We start from the raw sequence: 20,576 nt of genomic DNA, 5'->3' as shown, positions 1-20,576 counted from the left end.
CATTATACAGCTAGCACTGTACTCTCTGCGTAAAAGCAAATAGCTCAAGTTGAGAATTCTACAACAGCTCTGTTTCCTGATGACAAGACTCACAAGAGGTGCTCAAAGGACCTCCATCAACGAAGGGAGAGGAAGTGACAGAGCCATTTGCATACTGTATGTGGCACGTCTTTCTTAATTAGCCGAGTCCAAGTCTTTTATTTTTTATTAGAAGAAAAACTTTTCATCTAAGAGTCAGATATGTTCATTACACAGGCTAAGGAAATACACCAAAGGAGGAGGAAGAAACTAAGCAACAAAATCCCTGAGTATATCACCCACAGACACACAATTACTGTAATCATACTGGTGTATTTCCTCTGTCTGTTATCTAGGCCTAAGTTTGGACCCTCTGCTTCCACACATCATACCGTACATGTAATGAAAAATACTCTTTTTTTAGTGACAACACATTCTTTGGCGTGCACACTCCATGGTGTACTAAATATCTGCCTGTCATTTAGCACGGAGGTTGTTTCCGATTTATGCAACTATATACAATGATGCTATGGTGGAATTTTTGTGTATAAAGTTTGTTCCTTATTTCCAGGTATTTCCTTAATTCCTAGAAGGAGTAATACCTCTAGTGGTCCATAGAAGGTATGGCTGTGAAGTAGTGAGATGCATTTCTTCGGGGGCAAACCAGCATCTTTGGAAATTATAGCAGATGGGGGAGGGCGTGAATACAGACTACTTTACATCTACTTCATGTAGAGAAAAAAATTCTTAATTATTGAATTTTCCCAAGGTGGACAGGTCTTAATACGTTTTAAGGCTAACCTTCAGGGCTTACTCTTATATTTCAGCAGAGAGGAAAAAATACAAGCAATTTTAAAAATTCTATTTTGTGCTATTCTTTATTACAACAGATGAAAACAATAAATGTGTCAAGGGAAGTGCTGGAGGCTTGCTCTTTTTTTTTTTTTTTTTTTTTTAAGAAATGTAAAACTTGGATTTTTAACCACCATTCCAAAAAATGAAAGGGAGCTTATTCAATGTTAAAGAGGAAATGTCTCTGTTATACGGCATCACAGATACTCTACACATTGAAGAATATTTTCTTTTAGTTCCTTTCCCCTGCTTTTTGTTAAATGGATTAAAATGCTTTTGGAACAAAATTTCCAGGTTAGTTTCTAATAGAAAAAAAAAAAGAAACATAATATGCAATAATGTCTTTCACATAATACTTACACCCCACTTCAAAATTTTCAGCTGCTTTATGAACCAAGGCGATTTGTCTGTTCTCTTTTTTTTCTGTAAGTAGAACGTTTGAAGTGCTTCTATAATATGACATAAAGTGCTTTTTCACTCTAAAGGAAAAAAGCCCCACATTATGCAGCATTTTAATAACATACGACAGTTTAGCATGAACTGGATAAGCCAGAGCAACGCGCAGTTTTGGCGCAAAGGGCTTGCGAGGGGACATCTGAGGACTGTATACTACAAAAACAGGGCAGAAATGACCCTTTCTGGGAAGCGGTGTGGCAGTGGGCCATGATCTTGGAAATTCTCAATAAATAGCCAGCTTCACTTATGGGGTACGAAGGAGGGTGGGACAAGAAGGGGAGGGGACATAAGCAGCTGTCAGTGCGTCAGAGAACCCGACTGCGGGACATCGGGCAGGATAAACCGCAGAATCACGGGGAATGAAAAGCCCAAAATCCTGAGCAGTCAAGGGAAGGCCGGCTAACCAGAGGCCAAAGCAAAGATGGAAAACCAAAGAATACTCTAGAATTGATGACGTATCGACTCTGAAGTCAATACCAGGCAAAAACCAGGCCTTGGTTTCAGTTTTTCAATTTAATTTAATTTTTTCACACAGATGTTTGAGTAAAGGGAATAAAGTGATTGGGGTTTGGCAAAAATCTATTACGGACCGTTTAAACTGCATTAACTTAGGGGCCTGGGGTGCCTGGGTGGCTCAGTCTGTTAGGCGTCCAACTACGGCTCAGGTCATGACCTCACAGTTGGTGGCTCTGAGCTCTGCGTTGGGCTCACTGCTGTCAGCAGCCCACTTTGTATCCTCAGGGTCCCTCTCTCTCTGCCCTTCCCCCACTAGCACTCTCTCTCAAAAATAAATTAACATTTAGAATAAATTAGGGGCCTGATGCTATGAAAACAAGACAACGTTATCATCATAACATCTTTTCAACAGATATGGGAGGGAGTGACGGGCCCCTAAGTCACATCTTAGGACAGTGAAGCCTGAGGGCCCCATTCAGTCCTGGATGCAGTGGTTTATTAAAGTGGCAGTTGAGTGGTAAAATGTACAACTACATTTGCTTATAGGTAAGGCCGAAAATTTGAAGTCTTGGAAAAACGTGATGTTGAAATAGCAAAAGATTGATGAACTTTTCCTTGTCCTTAAAAATAAATGTTTAAAAAGGTGGTAGTTATTAATACTGTACTATGACCACTATTACTCCAGATGCTTGGGAAAAATTACCATTTTTTCCCCCAAATATAAAACCATAAGGATTGTTAAAAAAACTTTTTTTTTAGAGCAGTTTTAGATTTACAACAAAACTGAGAGGGAAGGACAGATTTCCCACATACTCCTGCCCCCACACATACAGTCTCCCCCATTATCAGCAAGGTTTTAAAAAAATTTAATCCCACCAAGATTCGCATGTTCTTGGTGTGGACGGGTACTCTGTAGTCAGAAGGTCACATCCTGAGAATTCCATCTGGACCCGGGTCTCAGAAATACACCATTATATGTACCACCAATGCCTCTATTCAAAATCCATGTTTTAGGAGAATCTTTTCTATTTATTTGTTGAAATAAAAGTGACACACACACATAAAAAAGGCATTAAAAAGAACAGTGAATGTTGGTCCATCCTGCTCCCCACCTCTAGTCCTCCACCATAAAGGAAAGCACTGGGAAGCTTCCATGGCTCCAGAGGGTGTTCTGTGAATATTCCCAGAATATTAAATATAGAATATGCAAAGGAGATGTATGGGGTGAGATCTTACTATTCATGTAGTTTGGTGACGTGCTTTAAAACACCCCACGAAATCTAGCTCATTCTTACCAGCTGTGTTAATGGCTGTATCTAATGTGTGGAGGTCTCAATTGTATACACGTTAAGTCTCTAGGTTTTTTGCTATTATAAACCAGGCTGCGGTGATTGTCCTCATTCATTTTTTTGGTATCCTTTCATGATGATGATGATTATATAAAATGTATGATAACAGAATATGCACTTCAAATTCTGATAGGGGTGCTTTGCAATCCAAATGGTTTCAGCACTCTGTAGTCCCACTTACGACGTAAGAGAGGACACTTCTGTTCGTCCCTTCCCCAGTATGTGCGTCATCGTGTCTTAAGAGAAGTTTAAATTCAGAAACAAAGATCACTTCCACTCACCCCAGACCACTGGCAAATATCATGCCAAAAATAATAGTAAAATTTGATATAACTAATAAGGAGTAAGGGACCAAAAGACATCAAAAGAATTAGGGAGGGTGACGGGGCAGGTTTTTTACTGAATGTGGAGACATTTACGGTTGTCAGAAGCTCTAGTTAAGCTTTCTGTTGCAAACCTCGTATTTATTCATCAACCTGGAAGAGTTTTCTGATGTTCCTGGGTAGAAACCTCAAGCACAAGACATCTCATTTTTTTCCCCTTCAACACAGCTGAGAGATGTACTAGACAGATATAAGATATATTTAGAATAAAATCAACCAGTACGTGGTAAGAGACTGGATGCTGGGCTTGAAGGGGCAAGACACAACCAAGATGGCTCCTGGGTTTCTGGCTTAAGCACCTGGGTAGACCGGTGACTGAGACGAACAACGCAAGTTGGCCATTTGGGAGCTCGGTCTCGGACGTGTGTGAATTAGAAGTGCAGATGTCAAAGTGACGATGGCTCTGGGGGTCCAGATTTCAGAAGGCAGGTCTTGGAAGGAGACTGAAATTTGAAAGTCGTCACTTATGTGGCATTTAAAGCCCTGAGAGTCCGCCGAGCTGGAGAATACGGAAAGAGAAGGCAAAGGAAGCCCGAGACTCAGCAACGAGGAACAAGGAACGTTAACAATTAAAAGCCCACTTATGGGTCAGCGAGGGGATGAAGAAGACCCAGCAAAGGAAGTCGAGGAAGCCATCTGTGAAGGAAGAGGAGCCTGGAGAGTGGTGTAAAAGTATTTTCTATAAGGGGGTCATGAGGAGCTACTGCTCGGAGGTTTGGATGTAAGTCAGACCAGAGGAGGCGTACGGAGTAAAGGAGGGGCAAGGGTGTGAATGACGTCAACGGAAGCAATGCTTTCAAGATGGTGCCCATGAAGGCAGGAGAGAAGGCGCAAAGCTTCAGGCCGGAACATACTGGAGCAAGTCTATAACAGATGAAGAGCAAGAGAGGGGAATGGGGAGGGGAGGGGAGGGAAAGGGGAGAACGGGGCTGAATGAACAGGAAGGAGAATGAACAGGAGAGTAGGAGGCGGCAGGTCCCTTGAAGGGAAGGGCGTCCGAGCACACAGAGACAGCTTCTGCTAAGAGCCGCTCCTTCTGGCGCAAAAGGAGGGCAAACAGAACGGGGCAGAGCTGCAGGTACGTATACAGATCTGGATTGGGCTGTCCAGAGACTTGCCAATGACGCCTTCTATTTCCTCGAAGGAGGAGGAAGCCAGGCGACGCGCTTAAAGTGAGGCGAGGGAGGAAAAGGTCAGTCTGAGGCCAGTGCAGGAGGTACGAAACAGTCACTGTGGACGGTGAAGAGCAGGGTGAAAAGAAAAACAGGTTATTTGTTCCCGAGATGCTCCGACTAATGGTGGCAACAGCTTGGGGGACAGAAGTCACTCAGGAAACTGGCAGGTCGCTCGTCAGCTCTGAACGTTATCACTGTGATCAGAGAAAGAGACCACGAGATACAAAATCACGACGTCTGGCAGTTCTCCCTAAAGCTCAGCAAACCAAGTTTTCGTCACGAGCAGCTGTAGCCCAGCAATTCCCCGTCTGGGTGAACCGGAAAGAATGGACGGCGGGGGCTCAGACACACGGGTGCATCCGTGTGCGCGGCGGCACCGCTGACAGTCCGCAGAAGTTGGGGACGGTCCCCAAGTCAGCAGCGCATCAATGGATGAACACGCTGCGGTCCGTCCACACAACGGAACAGAATCCAGCCATAAAAAGGAATGTAGCACGGACAGGTGCTGCCACACGGACGAACCTGGAAAACACGATGCTCAGTGAAAGACGCCAGACACAAAGGCCACCTGGTGGGCCTGTGCCGCGTGTGAAATAGCCACCTGAGACAGAGTTCAGAGTGGCGACTGCTACGAACTGGGGTGGGGGGTGGGAGGGGGGCGTGGGAGCAACTGCTTAACAGCTGTGAGGTTTTCTTTGGGGTGATGAAAATGTTTTGGAACCAGAGGTGTGTCTGAGCAACCTCGTGAATACTACTAAATGCCTCTGAATCGTTCACTCTAAAATGGTTAAGTTTTTGTTATATGAATTTTAGCTCAATTAAAAAAAAAAAACCAAACACGTCAGCAGAACAAGAGACCTTAAGACACGAATAACTCAATAACCAAATTTCTCATTTCTCACCCACTCCTAGCTAGCCCTCACCACAACTCCATTAACCACTAACGCTGACTCCATCTTTTAATAATGTGATAACTATAGTCACAGCTACATTTTACACTCGCTGTCACACTGAATTCTAGGTTGTCCCGGGGCTGTTCTGGCCCCTATTTCCCCTTCTAGACCACATCCCTATATTCTAGCATCTTCTGCAATGCTCACAGTATAGAAGTTTCAATCAACACGTTTTACTTAACTTTGCACGGTAGACTTATAGTATGTAACGGAGTTAGAGTTTCTAAGGAAAGAAAGCTCTGCCAATTTTTTTTTTTAATACTAGGCCAAATTTAAGAAGAGATCAACAGAAGAATTTTCGAGGGGCAAGGGCTTATCATGGGCAGAACCAAGATTATTTCAGTTTGTTGTAGGAATCTGAGGCTTGGGTATTTTTGAATTACTGTGGGTGGTAGAACAGAAAATAAAATTTAATACAGGACGACTAATAAGGGAAGGTGAAGGCAAAGGAGTCAAGAAAACCATGAAAACCTGGCAGATACCAGTTTGTTTTCATCTCCACTTACAATGACTGTAAAATTCATGATGCATTAAGGAAGAGAAAAAGCACTCAAGGACTCTCACACATGACAAAAGGGAGCAACCAAAGATCACAGACCTCTGGCTTTATTTTCAGGGCTCTAACTTGCCAATTACAAAGTAAGCCTCTTCTTTAAGTGATGCTACAAACTAGAAAGCACAAAGAGGCCCCAAATAAAGTGGTGGCTTGTCTTCTAAGAGCCACGCCATCTGCACTGACGCGCAGGCTTCCCGGACCACGGCTTCCTTTCTGGAGCAACGCAGTTACGTACGGAGTATATGTAAATCGACACTCCGACATGACGAAGGGCAAGCAGCACTGTGATCAGGAATTTTTATATTATGATTATTTTCCACTGAAGAAAGGGAGACAACATCAAATTAACTAAAAACAAAAACTGTATAGGGGTGCCTGGGTGGCTCAGTTGGTTAAGCGACTGACTCCGGCTCAGCTCATGATCTTGCGGTCTGTGAGTTCGAGCCCCACGTCAGGCTCTGGGCTCTGTGCTGAAAGCTCAGAGCCCGGCACCGGTTTAGGATTCTGTGTCTCCCCCTCTCTCTGCCCTTCCCCCACTCGCACTGTGTCTCTCTCTGTCTCTCAAAAATAAGTAAACTTTAAAAAATTAAAAAAAAAACTGCACATATTAGTGTTTGAAAAAGTTCTTAGACGACATAGGAAATATTGCCTTTCTTTCCAATGTCAGAAAGCCTACTGTAGCCTATGAACTCCCCGGGGGTGGGGGATATGGGGAGGGGCAGGTGAGACAAACTTTGGAATTCTAAACTTGCTGGTAAGGAGGTCACAGTCTAAAATGCACCATTTAGCCTCTATTAGGAATTAAAAGCAAAAGTGAAGTAGAAACGAAAATGCGAACAGTCCAGGCTAACATGCGATAGGTTTCCTGAATTATTCTGCAGCATGAGGTCAGGAAGACCATGTTTTCAACATGCAGCTTTGGAAATTTACAGGCACTTTGATAACTCCGTGGTTGGCTGCTGCTTCTGTTACCATGGAAACAGACTGCTAAAAATGGGGCATGTTTCTTTAAACTGATCATACCTTCACACAAATTCCCTTCTCCTTTTTGTCAAAAGTTGGAATGAATTTAAAGTATGCCTCTCGTGGTATGACAACGTGATGTCAAGCTGGGGGGCCTGGTACAGAACAGCAGGGGTAACATCAGTCTGTGGCACGCATACAGAAGGCTATTACACATATACGCGTTTTAAAACATCTCATTTGGTTAAAGAGTGGTGGAAATGAAGTACCTAGTGGCATAAAAAGAAGTATAACGCAAATATCAGGCACTTTGAAAGCAACATCATCCACCTAACTGCCTCATCACCAGCAACGTAAAGAGGTTAAAACAATACTTGATTTCTTTCTTGTTGACAACGGATTTTTAATCTGTAGGACCCTACTGGTTCTATCCCCGAACTTCCACATTTCTTACCCTACATGGTTCCCAGAGAAGATAATATTTTTCTTATTTTGGGGGCAATCAGAACTTCTCTATTCCACCACCACCACATCAGAATTCCAGTGGGCAGCTCTCGCTAGAGGTGCCGTTGAGTAAAAGCATCTTCCTAACTGCTCTAAGCTGGGAAGATGTACGTGGCATAAAACATTCTGAAATGTCTTAACGTAAATGCCTGAGGCAGGTTCTCTGAGTAAAAGGACAAGTGACAATGAAACAGGAAAACTGTGGCATATTAGGTACCTCCAATTTTTCCCAGACTAGAAAGCACATGCCACTCTTTTGAGGTCACTTGATCCTGGCTCAATGGCTTGGTTTTTCTGCCTACTTTGTGGATTTAGAAATGGGCCCCACACACACACACACACACACACACACACACACACACACACACACACGCCAATCTGCCCAGGAAAACAAGAGAACTGAGAAGTGGGCTAACCTGTGTGCTCTCCTAGCACCCCAGCGACTGTATGTATGTGATGGTGCAGACGAAGGGGTGAGCTGCGGCCCGTCAGGCCAATAGAGTAGGGTGGGGTGGGGAGGAGAGGCATTCTGGGAGAAAAGAGTGATGGAGGGACAGAAAAATGTGACCCGCTTCTGGACACAGGGGAGGGGGCCTCACTTGATGGAGAGGTCCGATTGGGTGGGGCGAGGTGAGGAGGCAGCTTTTGGTCTACTGGAGTCAAGACCCCTATAAAGACTGTATTTGAGGAAAGGGACCTCGACGACAAGGGTGTGGCTGTGGTGCAATAATGCTGTGGATAGGAGAAAGAAATACTGTTGAGGTAGAAGTGACACATCTGGTGACAGGACTCGGTGACAGGTTATGAGGAGGAGGTCAGGGATGAGCCCTATTCAGGTGTCCGCCATGAGTCAACAGGTGGACAGAGGTGCCCTCAACTGTGACAGGACACTGGAGGAGTGGGTCTCATGGGAAGGAGAAGCCGGCTGGTGTCGCCAGGTCGAGGACTGCACAGGCCTGCCTGGAACCGTGAGAGAGGCTTGACCATCCCTCACTGGACCAAAGTACACATGGGTTTCTTCTTTATCTTTTACGCATGTGTGCTCATTTTTACTCCTATATTATCATTTACTTTCTCACTTTTTGGGCTGTGAGCTCCTTGCATGCTGGCATAATACTATGCATGCTCAAATTTCTGCAAAACGGAATTATTTCTAATAAAAAAAATTAAGTAATTTCATCTCAAAAAGAGCACGCACCCATTTTCTTTTTAAAAACACTGACTCATGTCTGGGAAGAGGGACCTTTTACCTTTTCCATCACACCTGTATGTTATTTCAATTTCTGAAAAGGACAATATCCTACTCTTTGAAATTACTTTTTTAATGTTAACTTAGTGATATCTCACTGTACAACACTTTCAATTTTGTAGAACACTGACAGAAAACAAAGAAAGGAGACATTCCCAGAGAAATCAAAATAGTTGTAAAACTCAAGTGCTTTTACTGTAAAGCTTTGTAGCATTCTTTATTTCAACTGCCTATTTGTCTCTCCCACCATGGCTCAATAAATGTATTTTAGTTAGGTCAACAACAGAATCAAGATTGCACTATTACATTTTGTTAATTTTTGCTTACTTCGAAGGAGCTTAGACAAAGCCTATCTGAAAAGGGAGAGCGGCCAGATTTTGGCAAAAATCAAACAATAAATAACAATGCTAGCAATCTAGTGATGGTCCAGGGATCACTCTGTGTATCTCCACAGTGCCTTAAGGAACCAATGCATTCCATTTGGGGGTTATTAGTTTATAGCTAATTATAAATTCTATCTGATGGGAATAGTTCAAATGGTATTCTGCTAAAGAAGGCAGGGAGGCAGATAATACTCTTTAAATCCTTGTTGCATAATAATGTGTCTATGAGACAGATGCAGGACGCTGGGGGTGAGGTATGAAAATGATCCAAATAAGGATTCTATCCCCCCAAATCATTACGGCCTAACAGTGAAGATAATAAAGATACAAGAGCAAAAGGTAAGGGGTGCCTGGGTGGCTCAGCCAGTTAAGCATCTGACTTTGGCTCAGGTCATGATCTCACAGTTCGTGGGTTCGAACCCTGCATCGGCCTCTGTGCTGCCAGCTCGGAGCCTGGAGCCTGCTTCTGATTCTGTGTCCCTCTCTCACTCCGCCCCTCCCCCGCTCATGCTCGCTGCTCGCTCTCTCTTGCCCTCAAGAATAAACATTAAAGGGGCGCCTGGGTGGCGCAGTCTGTTAAGCGTCCGACTACAGCCAGGTCACGATCTCGCGGTCCGTGAGTTCGAGCCCCGCGTCAGGCTCTGGGCTGATGGCTCAGAGCCTGGAGCCTGTTTCCGATTCTGTGTCTCCCTCTCTCTCTGCCCCTCCCCCGTTCATGCTCTGTCTCTCTCTGTCCCAAAAATAAATAAACGTTGAAAAAAAAAAATTTAAAAAAAAAAAAAAAAGAATAAACATTAAAAAAAAAAAAACAAAACCCAGCAAGACGTAAAATGCCATAGACAGACGCAGATCAAGTTATCGGGAACATACAGAGGGAGGAAATTATTCTTAGCTGATAGGGTCAAGTGACTTTCTTTAGGAAATGACATCGGGATTGGGTTTTCCCAGACTCAGCCTGCAGAGCTGAGGTGAGAGGAACATGGTGAGCAGGGGCGTGGAGTGGCGAGGGGAGAGCAACACCATCTTTCACAGAACTTTCGACACCGGGGGCAATCTTTTATCATCTGCGCCGCTCCATAAGGCTGGCTCTAACCACCTGTGCCTAATGTGATGAAGGAGCTGGATTTTAAACAAAGTGTTTCATTTTAATTACTTTAAATTTAAAGAGCCACACACAGCTAATGGGCAGCGCAGGTACAGCACGTATGAGATGATTTCCAACATTCAGAAAAGTTCTGGCGTTTAGGGAAAGGTATTTGTTTCATCTCTGCTCCCCAGCATGGCCTGCTTAGAGGACTTCAGACAAAGGCGCACTCTCTTCTTACACAGCCACGGCCCAGCACACCGCGTCGATCCCCCCACGGTTTACTATGCCACCTACCATGAACTTTCACACCCTTTATCTCTACTGGGATTCACCGGCCTGTGACAGAAGTGGGAAAGTGGCCCCCCAGTCTGGAAGCCTTCCCCCCGCCCACACCCACGGGCTGGACAACGCGACAGGAGCCCAGATCCCCCAGTCACCGAGAGGACAGCTGACCAGGGTGGCAGTGTGATCCACTTTGGGCAGTGCTGAGCGAGAAATGCACTTTGGTTCAAACGCTGAGTCTTGGGGCTGTCAGAGCAGTCCGTTTTGGTCAAAGGAAATTAATAGACAGCCCCGTTTTCTTTCTGTGGTTTTTATTCTCACCATTAGAGAGCTCTGGAAACTGGACATCCATTTTCCTGTTTAATTGTAACTAGCTGGTAGCACTGGTATTATGGTTCGTTACCTTAATAATGACTCCGATTAAACCACTCAATTGAATTAAAACACCTCAACTTATTGGATTTTTCTTCAAAATCTGTAATTATTAATTCTTCAGTTGTCAAGTCAGTGATTTGTAACGTCCTTTAGTTCTAGAACCAGAAATGAAATTTAAATCTCATCCATGCTGCACACAAACAGAAAATGTTCAAAGCCTTCTGTGGACAAGTCAAAGGCCGAGGCTCCCTGCTGCTGCTTTGACAAAACAAACTAGTCTAAGGAGAGTGTTCTGTTTTGAATTTCACCAGGAGAATCCGAGATGCTTACGGCTGGCCTCACCTAAAGCAACTGATAATGAAACTCCCCACTACGCACACGGACTGGTATTTACCAGGAACTTTATATAAGCATTCACAAAGCTGCGAGGTCATAGGCTTCGTTATCCCAACAGTTCTTTGGTATGTGATGACGACTCCTCGTAGGCTGATGGTACTTGGAACATCTTCCTCTTAACTTTTCAGTAGGTATTACTACCTTTTCTTGTTCAGGAGCTGCAGAGACTCCCTGAAGCCCAACACTATGTGCTAATACGTCTGCTTTCCCCCCTAATAATAATTCTAGCTAACCAGCACTGTAAATGGTAACAGGAATTCTGCGATATCCTAATGTAAGTAAGAAACAGGGCAACACTGGACTCCCAAGCCCTTACAGTCGACACACGTCAGAAACACCACAGAGACCGAGCAGTGTCCATGCCGTTAGAACTAAATGGACCAAAATCCATCGTTCCTCATTACCTGGAAACTCGCAGTCTCGGAAAAAAAAAAAAAAAAAAAACAAAAAACACCAGCAGCCGTTCTTTCAAATAAACCAACTTTGCCAAAAAGGAGTGGAAAATGAAACGCTACTGATGTGAAATATCCTAAGTATTTTTAGTGCCCTTCACACGTGAGGCAGAAACCTTCAGACACTAATAGTCACTTGTCTATGTGTCTCTTTTGACAGAACGGCGTAGGATCTAATGAGACTCCAGGGCATTTTCGTGTTTCCACAACTGCTGCTGTGTCAATCAACTTTCACGGATCAATACAACTAACATATGGTCCGAGGCCGAAAAGCAGAGGAAACTCAGCAAAGGGCTGTCCCAACGTCGTCCTCTAGAGTCCGATGAGCTGACCACCAGTACTCGTCGGCGGGCAGGGACCGTGACACAGTGAATTCCAGGAGTTCGATCTTGCACAGGAACGTTATTTTCATACTACTCCAAACAAAAAGGGCTCTCTGCAAAATTTCTCCTATTTTTTCCTGTTCTAATTAAACCCAGGTCTAATCTCTCTTTCACTGTCACTAACTTGGAGGTAACAGATGATCCTTGATATCTATGGGTTTGCTTGTCCCTCCCCCCCCCCCACCCCGCCACCACCCAGCCCTATCTCTGGCAGAAAATGAGTAGAAATGTGATCTCTTGAGGTATGAAGAAAACCCTGTTCAATGCAGCTGTGATGAGAGAGACTAATTTGATCCAAACACATCTGTGGAGTGTTTTAAAATATGAAAGTTCTCTCCCTTTACCTCTTTATACCTATGAGCTTATATGACAGTAATATTTCTCTATGTGATAAATATATATATATATATATATACACACACACACACACACACGGAATTTTAAAAACTAAAATTTAAATAGAAGGAAAAAGTAACAAAGGGCTGAAAAAAAGACAAGAGGGATGACAGAATGGCATCAAATTGGACATCTCATAAAAACAGTATCAGGTACGTACTGCTTTTCCTCCTTGTACAAATGAGGACAGAAATTAAGGCTCAGAGCAGTGAACTTGTCCAGGGTCACAAAGCTAGGAAATGGTGTGCCTGGGACCTGATCCCAAGTATATCTCACTTGAGAGTCCATGTTCTTGCTCATGTGACATTACGCTGTCACACAAGTTTAAATGGAAGGCACGGTCACAATCGTTAGGGAAACAACCTGTACCTTATGTAATCATGTCAACTCTGCTTTGCTGTGCTTGTTGGTAATTCTACCCGGTTTTCATATTTTTAATCCTTGCTTCCAGGCTCCTTTATCAAGCTCTGCGGTTGTGACATCTCCATTTTCCTCCACTTCCTCAGTTTTCAAGTAGCACAAAAATTGTTTTTAAATTTCGGATATTAATAGGAGCCTAACACATGAACTTGACTTAAATGATACACACACAGCTAATTCTTAACTTTTTTTTAAGTTACAATTTAAAAACCTTAAGTTCCCTCAGGGAATCTCTAGAATGTGTCCTAAAAACCCCACTGGTATCGATTTTAGAAGAATCCACAGTAAGGCTTGCTGCGCACAAGCAGAGGCGACCCCATTGTTTGATTCCTGGTAACAGCTATTTATACATGATTGTGTTTGTTTTGATCGAGAGGTTTTTTCCTACCTGTACTTAAAAGTAGTTCAACTTTAAAAAGTCCCACTGTTGTTTCTTCTTACTATCTTTCAATTCCGTAACAATCCCTACCATCACATTCTCATATTCTAAGTGAGCAAAAAAGGGGGCAATATGCTTTTGGAAGAAGCTCAGACTCCTGCTCAGGCAGGTAAGTCTACATTTCCTCTCTGGGTCTAGGAGGTGAGCAAGAGCGAGTGGAGAGGTGAGGGGGTGGCTGATGGCCGGAGCTGAAAGCAGATAAAACGAAAAGAGGATACTGTGGGGTTTTTTTTCTCCCAAAGAACACTAGAAAATCAAACTTCAAAGTCAACAAGCATGGCGAGGGGTGGCCTTCAGGATCCCAAATTCAGGAAAAACTTCATGTCAGTAGGTCCTCTATTTCCTGAACCATGGCCCTTGCTCTCCAGCTGCTCCAGCGGAGCACAGATGGCACCAGTCTTGCCACACTTCAGTATATGCCGGGACGGGGGACAGCAATGCTTACACCTTTGGCCATCTTCTCACGTCAGTCACTGAGGTGCTGTGCAGTGGCCATCAATAGTGATCGCCGGCATCCACAAGCTTATCTTATGCCTTGTTAAAAACCCCCATGAAACTAAGCAATGCGTTTTTAAAAAACAAAACAAAACAAAACAAAATGATGCACTGAGCATTACAACCAAACAAACCAATCATTTAAAGACACGCTTAAGAAAGCAGTAGCTACCTTCCTGGCTTTAAACAATAAAAACCATGAACGTGTCAACTGGAAAAAATTAATTTTCCTGGAATTATGTGTTTAAGCCTAAAGCAAATAGTGTGCTAAAGACTATAGAAAGGGAAATGGCCTCTCCTAAAGGGGTGGGGGCGGGGGGCATGAGAAAATGCACGAAATGGACCTGGCAGGATTTCACTGAAATCAGGGCTGGCCTGCTAAAGTCCCCTTCCTGCGTGAAACCCTGCAACACGCCTGGAGGTCTGTGAGCTAGGGAATGGTTGCAGAGAGCCACCGAGGACAGCACTGCGCTTTCATTTCCAGGAACTCGGAGCGTGTGAGGTACAGGAGTGAGCACAGAGAGCAGACACACCGCACGGTAGGCAGACAGGCACACGGACGTGCACAGCCTGGCCTACGGGCAACAGAGACCCGGCACTTGTGCCCCCGGCCACAGACACACTGACCTTCCTTGAGACTTTTCTGGTTGCTCCCCTCAAGGCATTCCTTCTCTTTGACCGGTTCGAAATCCCCAGCAGTTAAAATCTCCGGGAAGCCCTGTTGCTGCTTCTTGGAGCTATCAATCATGGTGAGAGGCTCCTGGAGACGGGCAGCATCAAGCGGGAGAAAAGCGCAAGGTGCAGAGCACGCTCTGGTCCGCTCCCCGGGTCCCGGGTCCCTCCTCGCAACGCCCCAGGCACCGGCTGATCAGGTCTCTAAGCAGCCGGAGGCAGCCATTCCCCTCTAGCTCCCGGCCCGACCCGCGCGCACACACACACCCGCGCTGCGCGGCAGGAAGCCCTCAACTCTCTCCACCTCCCACCAGAGACACCCGCAGGCACGATGCTGAAATCCCACCCCTTTTCCCAGCCAGCCCCCTCTCCCCTGCCATTCCGGCTGCCCCCTCCCCCCGCCTCCCCCGCGCGCCGGGTCCTTCCATCTGCAGTTCGATGGTCCGAATCATCTGACAAACACTGAGTCAAGCGGTTAAAAATAAATCCTGTAGTTGTTAGAAGAGAAGACTTTGCTGATACCTAAGAAGACAAAGTGTTGCCTGCGGTCTCTCCCCGGCTCTCTCAACACACCCGCAGGCTGGGGGAACACTTTCTATCGGCCAGACAGGCACATTCATTACTCATTAAGTTCTCCAGCTAGACAAACGGCGGTCTAGGGCATCAGAAGGAAGCGGGTCTTATCTCAGCGCAGGCACCACACTCCAGAAACGCGCTACCAGCATAACCGGCTACCAGCGCACGCATCCCGCTCCCAGGGGTCTTTGGCCGGGGGCTTTGCCCCGCGTCCCGCTCTTCCGGGCAGAGCCGGGGCTCTTGGTATCGGGGAAAGGCACTGGAACTGCAGCTCTCGGCCGTCACCAACTCAGACCCGGGCAGCACTTTCCCTTTGTGCCGCTAGTCGGCCGAGAGAGTTAACATCGCCATGATTGTGCGAAGGGAAGGTCTCCTCCCATGGATGAGAAGCAGACGCAGCGGGAGAGCTTCTGTCTCCTACGGAGCGGAGCGGATCAGATTCGGCCGGCCAGAGGCCCGAGTTTAATCTCACGTGAGTCATTTAATCTCACGGGCACCCCTCCCGTGAGTCACAGACTGCTGGCTGTGGGTGCCGCTTGGAGGGAACCACTAGGTATGGCACTTCCAGGCAAACGTGGAGAGGAGCCTGTTTTCATACGTATCAAATACATATCTACCCATAGCTACAGCCAAACCAGTCTGATTTTTTTTTTTTTTTACAGGTTCAAAGTATGCTCCTTTGCAAAGGGTTCCCATAAAACCCATGAGAGGCTGTAAGAGCAGTGGATGGGATCCTCTTCCATGAGGGCTATATTTTGCTCACTTTTTTTTATAACCAACATCCAGCAAACTGCCTTAACTATTAGTTTTCAATAAGACTTGTTGCATGATTGAGGGAACGAATGAAAGCTGAAGAAGCTCCAACAGGAAAACTTGTTTTGATAATACTCAAAATTCTAAATCAGTCCTAGATCAATGACTATCAGTCACTGATTTGAGATGAAATGTTCTCTAAGAGAAGCACATTCTCTCTTTAGAATATACACATACATTTTGAATGTGCATCTGACATGATCCTTCTGTGGGATAAAGAAAGGATTGTTTTTGAAGCCAGAAAAATCGCTATCGTCTTCACCACTGAAACACAAATGGGGACTGGATGAGGATTCTGTCCTTTGTCCCTGGGTCCAGGGCCGGCATGCACTAAACCCCGTGGTGTTCTAGAAAGATAGTGATCTACTCTCCTCCAGCGTCTCTCGAGAATGGGATTACACAACACATGACATGCTTCTTGTCAAGTCAAATTCCTTCTGAAGCACCGTAAGCCTGGTGCTGGGAGTCTAAACCCCCACAGCACAGACAACGCTGAGCTTATCACACACAGTTCGCAAAAATGTGCTCAAAGGCTCCACTACTATTTCCGATTCTGAGGCCTCTGTTCATCTACGTTGACTGTGTCTGCATCTTTAAAGGAGCAAGAAAAGTAACCATAGTTTTTTGAGGACATTCTTTAGGTCAGTCGCCTTTTTAGCAGTTTGGTGAAGTTTATCTCATCTAACCCCCAAAAGCCCTTTCTGACCACTATGATTTTTGGTTCATTGCAGACATTTTACAGACCCAGCCCCAAGTTACAAAGCTTCTAAGGGGCAGGTCGGAAATTTAACCAATCTTAGCTCTTCAAAGCCTGAGTCTTTGATCTTGAGACAGGTTTAACAGCAGAGGCCATAACTTTTATGGCGTCCTAGCAATTCTACTCCTGGTGAGGGAGAAGGAAGTCGACATAACCATATCAGAATGTTTTCGTGAAAGCATTTCAACTTTCCTGAAATTACTATTTCCTGAAATAATAAGAGCAGTAGCCAAGTCTGTTTAGTGCTTACGGTGTGTCCCAGTCCAAGTGCTTTCCATACGTCATCTCATCTGTCCTGCTGCCAGCCTGGGAGTTCAACATTATCGCAATTTACAGATGAGGAAACTGGGGCCTAGAAAAATCGACTATTTTGTCGGAGCTCGCATGTCTTCTACGTGGTGACCGGGATCTGTGACAGGTTGCTTGGCTGCAGAGACTGTATTCTTAATTACTTTTCTAAAAAGAACAACAACAATAGATCCTAATATTCTCTTTCTCATAAAGCTGCTTTTGAAATCCCGCTCAACTGTGTTCAGGCCATAAGTTTAGAAATCTGAGTAGATAAGGAGCTCGATCAGCCACGTCAAAATTCTTTACTGGCTGTGTGTGCTTGCCTATGTGTGCTGAGTGGGTTAAAAACTGAAACAGTTCTCTTTTAAGGATCTTCTCTAAACTTATTATTTTTGTATCTGATAAAGATAAAAAAATCTCAATAAGGGAACACATTGTCCTGCTGTAGGTTTCTATCTCAAGTCTTGCTTCTGTAGTTTTGAGAGAAAATAATAATTTCCTTAGTGGTAAATATGCCTGAAAGAACATTTATTTTGTTATTTTAAAAAATCTGAAATAATTTCAAATTCACAGAGCATTTTTTTCCTGAACCATCTGTGACAAGGCTCTGACGTGATGCCTCTTTACCCTAAGCACTACGGTGTGTAATTCCTACAACAAGGACATTTTCCTAGAAAGCCCCAATATTACCATCAATATCAGAAAATTAACACTGGTTTATCACCATCTAATCCACAGACTCAGTTCCACTAATTGTCCCAACAAAAGGATCCCAACGAGGATCACGTGTGGCCCTGAGTTATTTCAAGTGTCTTTAGCATTCTTCCATTGTGAATAGTTCCTCAGTCTCTCGTAACTCTTCTTTCCTTAAATTTTGAAGATTACAGACCAGTTATTTTGTAGGATCACCCTCGGTTTGGGTTATCTGGTGTGTCTTCATCATCAGACTCACGATCAGGCTATGGCAGGAGTATCTTGGGCAGGAACATCACGGAAGCAGTGATGCGTTCTCTGCATCCTGTCAAGTGGTACACAAATTCAATTTGTCTCATAACTGGTAAGAGTTATTTTGATGAACTGATTAAGACGGTACCGGGCATGTTTCTTCATGGTAAAGTTAGTTTTTCTCTTTGTAACAAATTATTGTGTGGGGCTGAATTATTTATTACTATGATGGTCGCCAAACGGTGATTTTGAAAAGTCTATCATTCCTTCTACGTTTATTAGCAGCACATCCTACTGTAAGAATAAGAATTCCCTGTATCTCGTTTATGTTACCTGTTTCTATCACCATGGACTCCTGGGCTCCTATTTTATTTAGTGGGGGAGAGCATGTTCCTTTGATTTATTCTGATGCTCAGATTCTTGCAGATTCGGCCAGTGGGGGCCCCTTCAGGCTGGCTTCAGCCCCTGGCTGTCATGGCCCATCCTCTGCGTACTTTATTACTTCCCGGTACAAGGCATCCCGGACTCTTTTACTTGTCCCACCCTGCTGAGAAAGCAAGGGCTGTGTACCAGGTGCGCTCGTTGCTTTTGGGGTGACAGTGTTCCCAGGCCTCCTTTGGAGGAAGTGAGGGAATATGTCTGTGAGACTATGTGTGTGAATGTACACACACACACACACACACACACACACACTTACTTCTCTCTATATTTAAGCATGTATGTCTGTATTTATTTATATATGTTGAAAACCACGAGTTTGCCCTGATGCCTCCAATTCTGATCCAATGCCAAAGGTTCTTTCTCAGTTTCTCTCTTTTATACATTTGTAACCCCCTTCTCTGACAGCGAGGCTCTGGTCTCCCATGGTCTGTGCACTCCGTTCGCAGATATCCTGGTCACCTCCTTACTATCAATGATGACCAGACCCGACGCAGGTGTCTCCTCACCCCACGTGGGCTCGAACCCTACCCTGGACTGCTGCCCCCACGTAGCTCAGCCCCACAAAATGTCTCTTGGATTCAATCAGGGACAAAGGGACGAAGGATGTTTGCATTCTCTCTGAGTAAAAGAAGCCCACAGTTATCAAGTGAACTGCTCTCAGTAGGTCTGTCCTTGTTCATTACTACATGTACTGCATCATCTTCAGTGTCATTTGGCTCTACTGCCGTGGGGGGCATTTAACTTCAAATGACAGGTGATTAGAGTCACTTTGGTTGTGATAAATCTGCTTCCAGAGTCTTTGTGTGTACACACACGTAAAAGAGAGCTGTTTCAGTACGAAAGACGGTAACCGTAAATCAAGTCATTTTCCCACTACTCCAAGCATAGATATTTAATAAGCGTGAGAAAAACTGTGTGGCTTGGAGACCAGGAATAATCCAGGAAAGGCTTCAGGGACTCGAAACAGAAACAAATGCAGCTCAAGGGACCTCCACAAAAAATTGACAGAGTCAACGTATGCTCATAAAGCTGCTGATAAAAAAGAGATCGCTGTGGAAGACACTGCGCTTCGATAAAGACAGACTGGACAGTACCACCGATCGGGCAACTCTCCCGCAACCTAAGAGTCCGAGGGTGATGAATGCTGTAATTAGAAGCAGAACGGAAACAGGTTGCTAAATACTGTGTCGTGCTTCTCCTGTAGCCTTTCTGACAACGGACTAAGAGAAGATGCCTTTCCTTTTCACCTCCAGCTTCCTGGGACTTTGAAACAGGGCCTCAAGGAGCCTGTCACCGGAGCAAATGAAGGTGCATCCTGGGGCTGGCCTCCACAAGGCCTGATCCATGGTGTGGCACAAGTCAGGCACACATGGACAACTAGACTGGATGCATGTAGGGGGAAAAATGGCAGTCTAGGTTACGCCTAATTTTTTCCCCAAGGGTACCGTATTTTTAGTAAAATACAGATATGATCCTTAATTTTCCCTCTTTTAAAATTATAAGACCAATATAAAAATATTGTATCTTTTAAGGGTGCCTGGGTGGCTCAGCTGGATGAGCACCTGACTCTTGATTCCGGCTCCAATAATGATCCCAGGGTCATGGGATCGAGCCCATATCAGGCTCCATGCTGAGTGTGAAGCCTGCTTAGGATTCTCTCTCTCTGTCTCTCTGTCCCCCTCCCCAGCTCATACTCTAAAAAAAAAGAAAAAAATATATAGTATCTTTAGATAAATAACTAAATGGTTATGATAAATTCTAATAATTTTGTAATTATTAAACCCAATTTAACGATCCTGGGAATTAAAATGATATATTTTTGTTAAAAAAAAAAAAGGACAGAATGCCATCTTTGAAATCAGAGGACATATCCCAAAAGTCCTTCCTTTTTTTTACATTTTAAGTACACGGATATCAAATGTGTAGTACTTCAGATATAAAGAGATTAACAAATAAGCCCTATGGAAACCACTATTTTATAAGGAGGGACAAGTTTTCCTGTTATTTCTCAGACGAAGGACCGTCAACAGTCTGAACAATTAAGTACGGGTGTAAACGA

General features: G+C 44.5%; 1 protein-coding gene and 1 long non-coding RNA gene across 7 annotated transcripts in view; one reads left to right on the top strand and one right to left on the bottom strand.

The window, feature by feature from the left end:
- Nucleotides 1-20,576, bottom strand: part of MRTFB (myocardin related transcription factor B) — a 127,672-nt gene that overhangs the window by 66,982 nt on the left and 40,114 nt on the right. Inside the window, exons 1-2 of one of the 6 annotated variants that reach the window (XM_030300050.2) lie at nt 15,217-15,305; nt 14,650-14,782 (exon numbers count right to left, since the gene is read on the bottom strand). The exons of 4 other annotated variants lie outside the window; for them this stretch is intronic. In XM_030300050.2, the coding sequence (XP_030155910.1) occupies nt 14,650-14,770 (121 nt within the window). In that variant the 5' untranslated portion in view covers nt 14,771-14,782; nt 15,217-15,305. Of the gene's footprint in view, nt 1-14,649; nt 14,987-15,216; nt 15,306-20,576 lie in introns of those variants that run through there. One more of the 6 variants, XM_030300051.2, reaches the window with a different exon arrangement.
- LOC116737823 lies at nt 10,280-12,379 on the top strand. Its single transcript, XR_004343067.1, has 2 exons — nt 10,280-11,564; nt 12,050-12,379. It is a non-coding gene; the product is annotated as an uncharacterized LOC116737823 (long non-coding RNA).

The sequence above is a fragment of the Lynx canadensis genome, chromosome E3 (assembly GCF_007474595.2).
Source record: "Lynx canadensis isolate LIC74 chromosome E3, mLynCan4.pri.v2, whole genome shotgun sequence".
Taxonomy (NCBI): domain Eukaryota; kingdom Metazoa; phylum Chordata; class Mammalia; order Carnivora; family Felidae; genus Lynx; species Lynx canadensis.
This window is presented reverse-complemented; position numbering and strand designations above follow the sequence as displayed.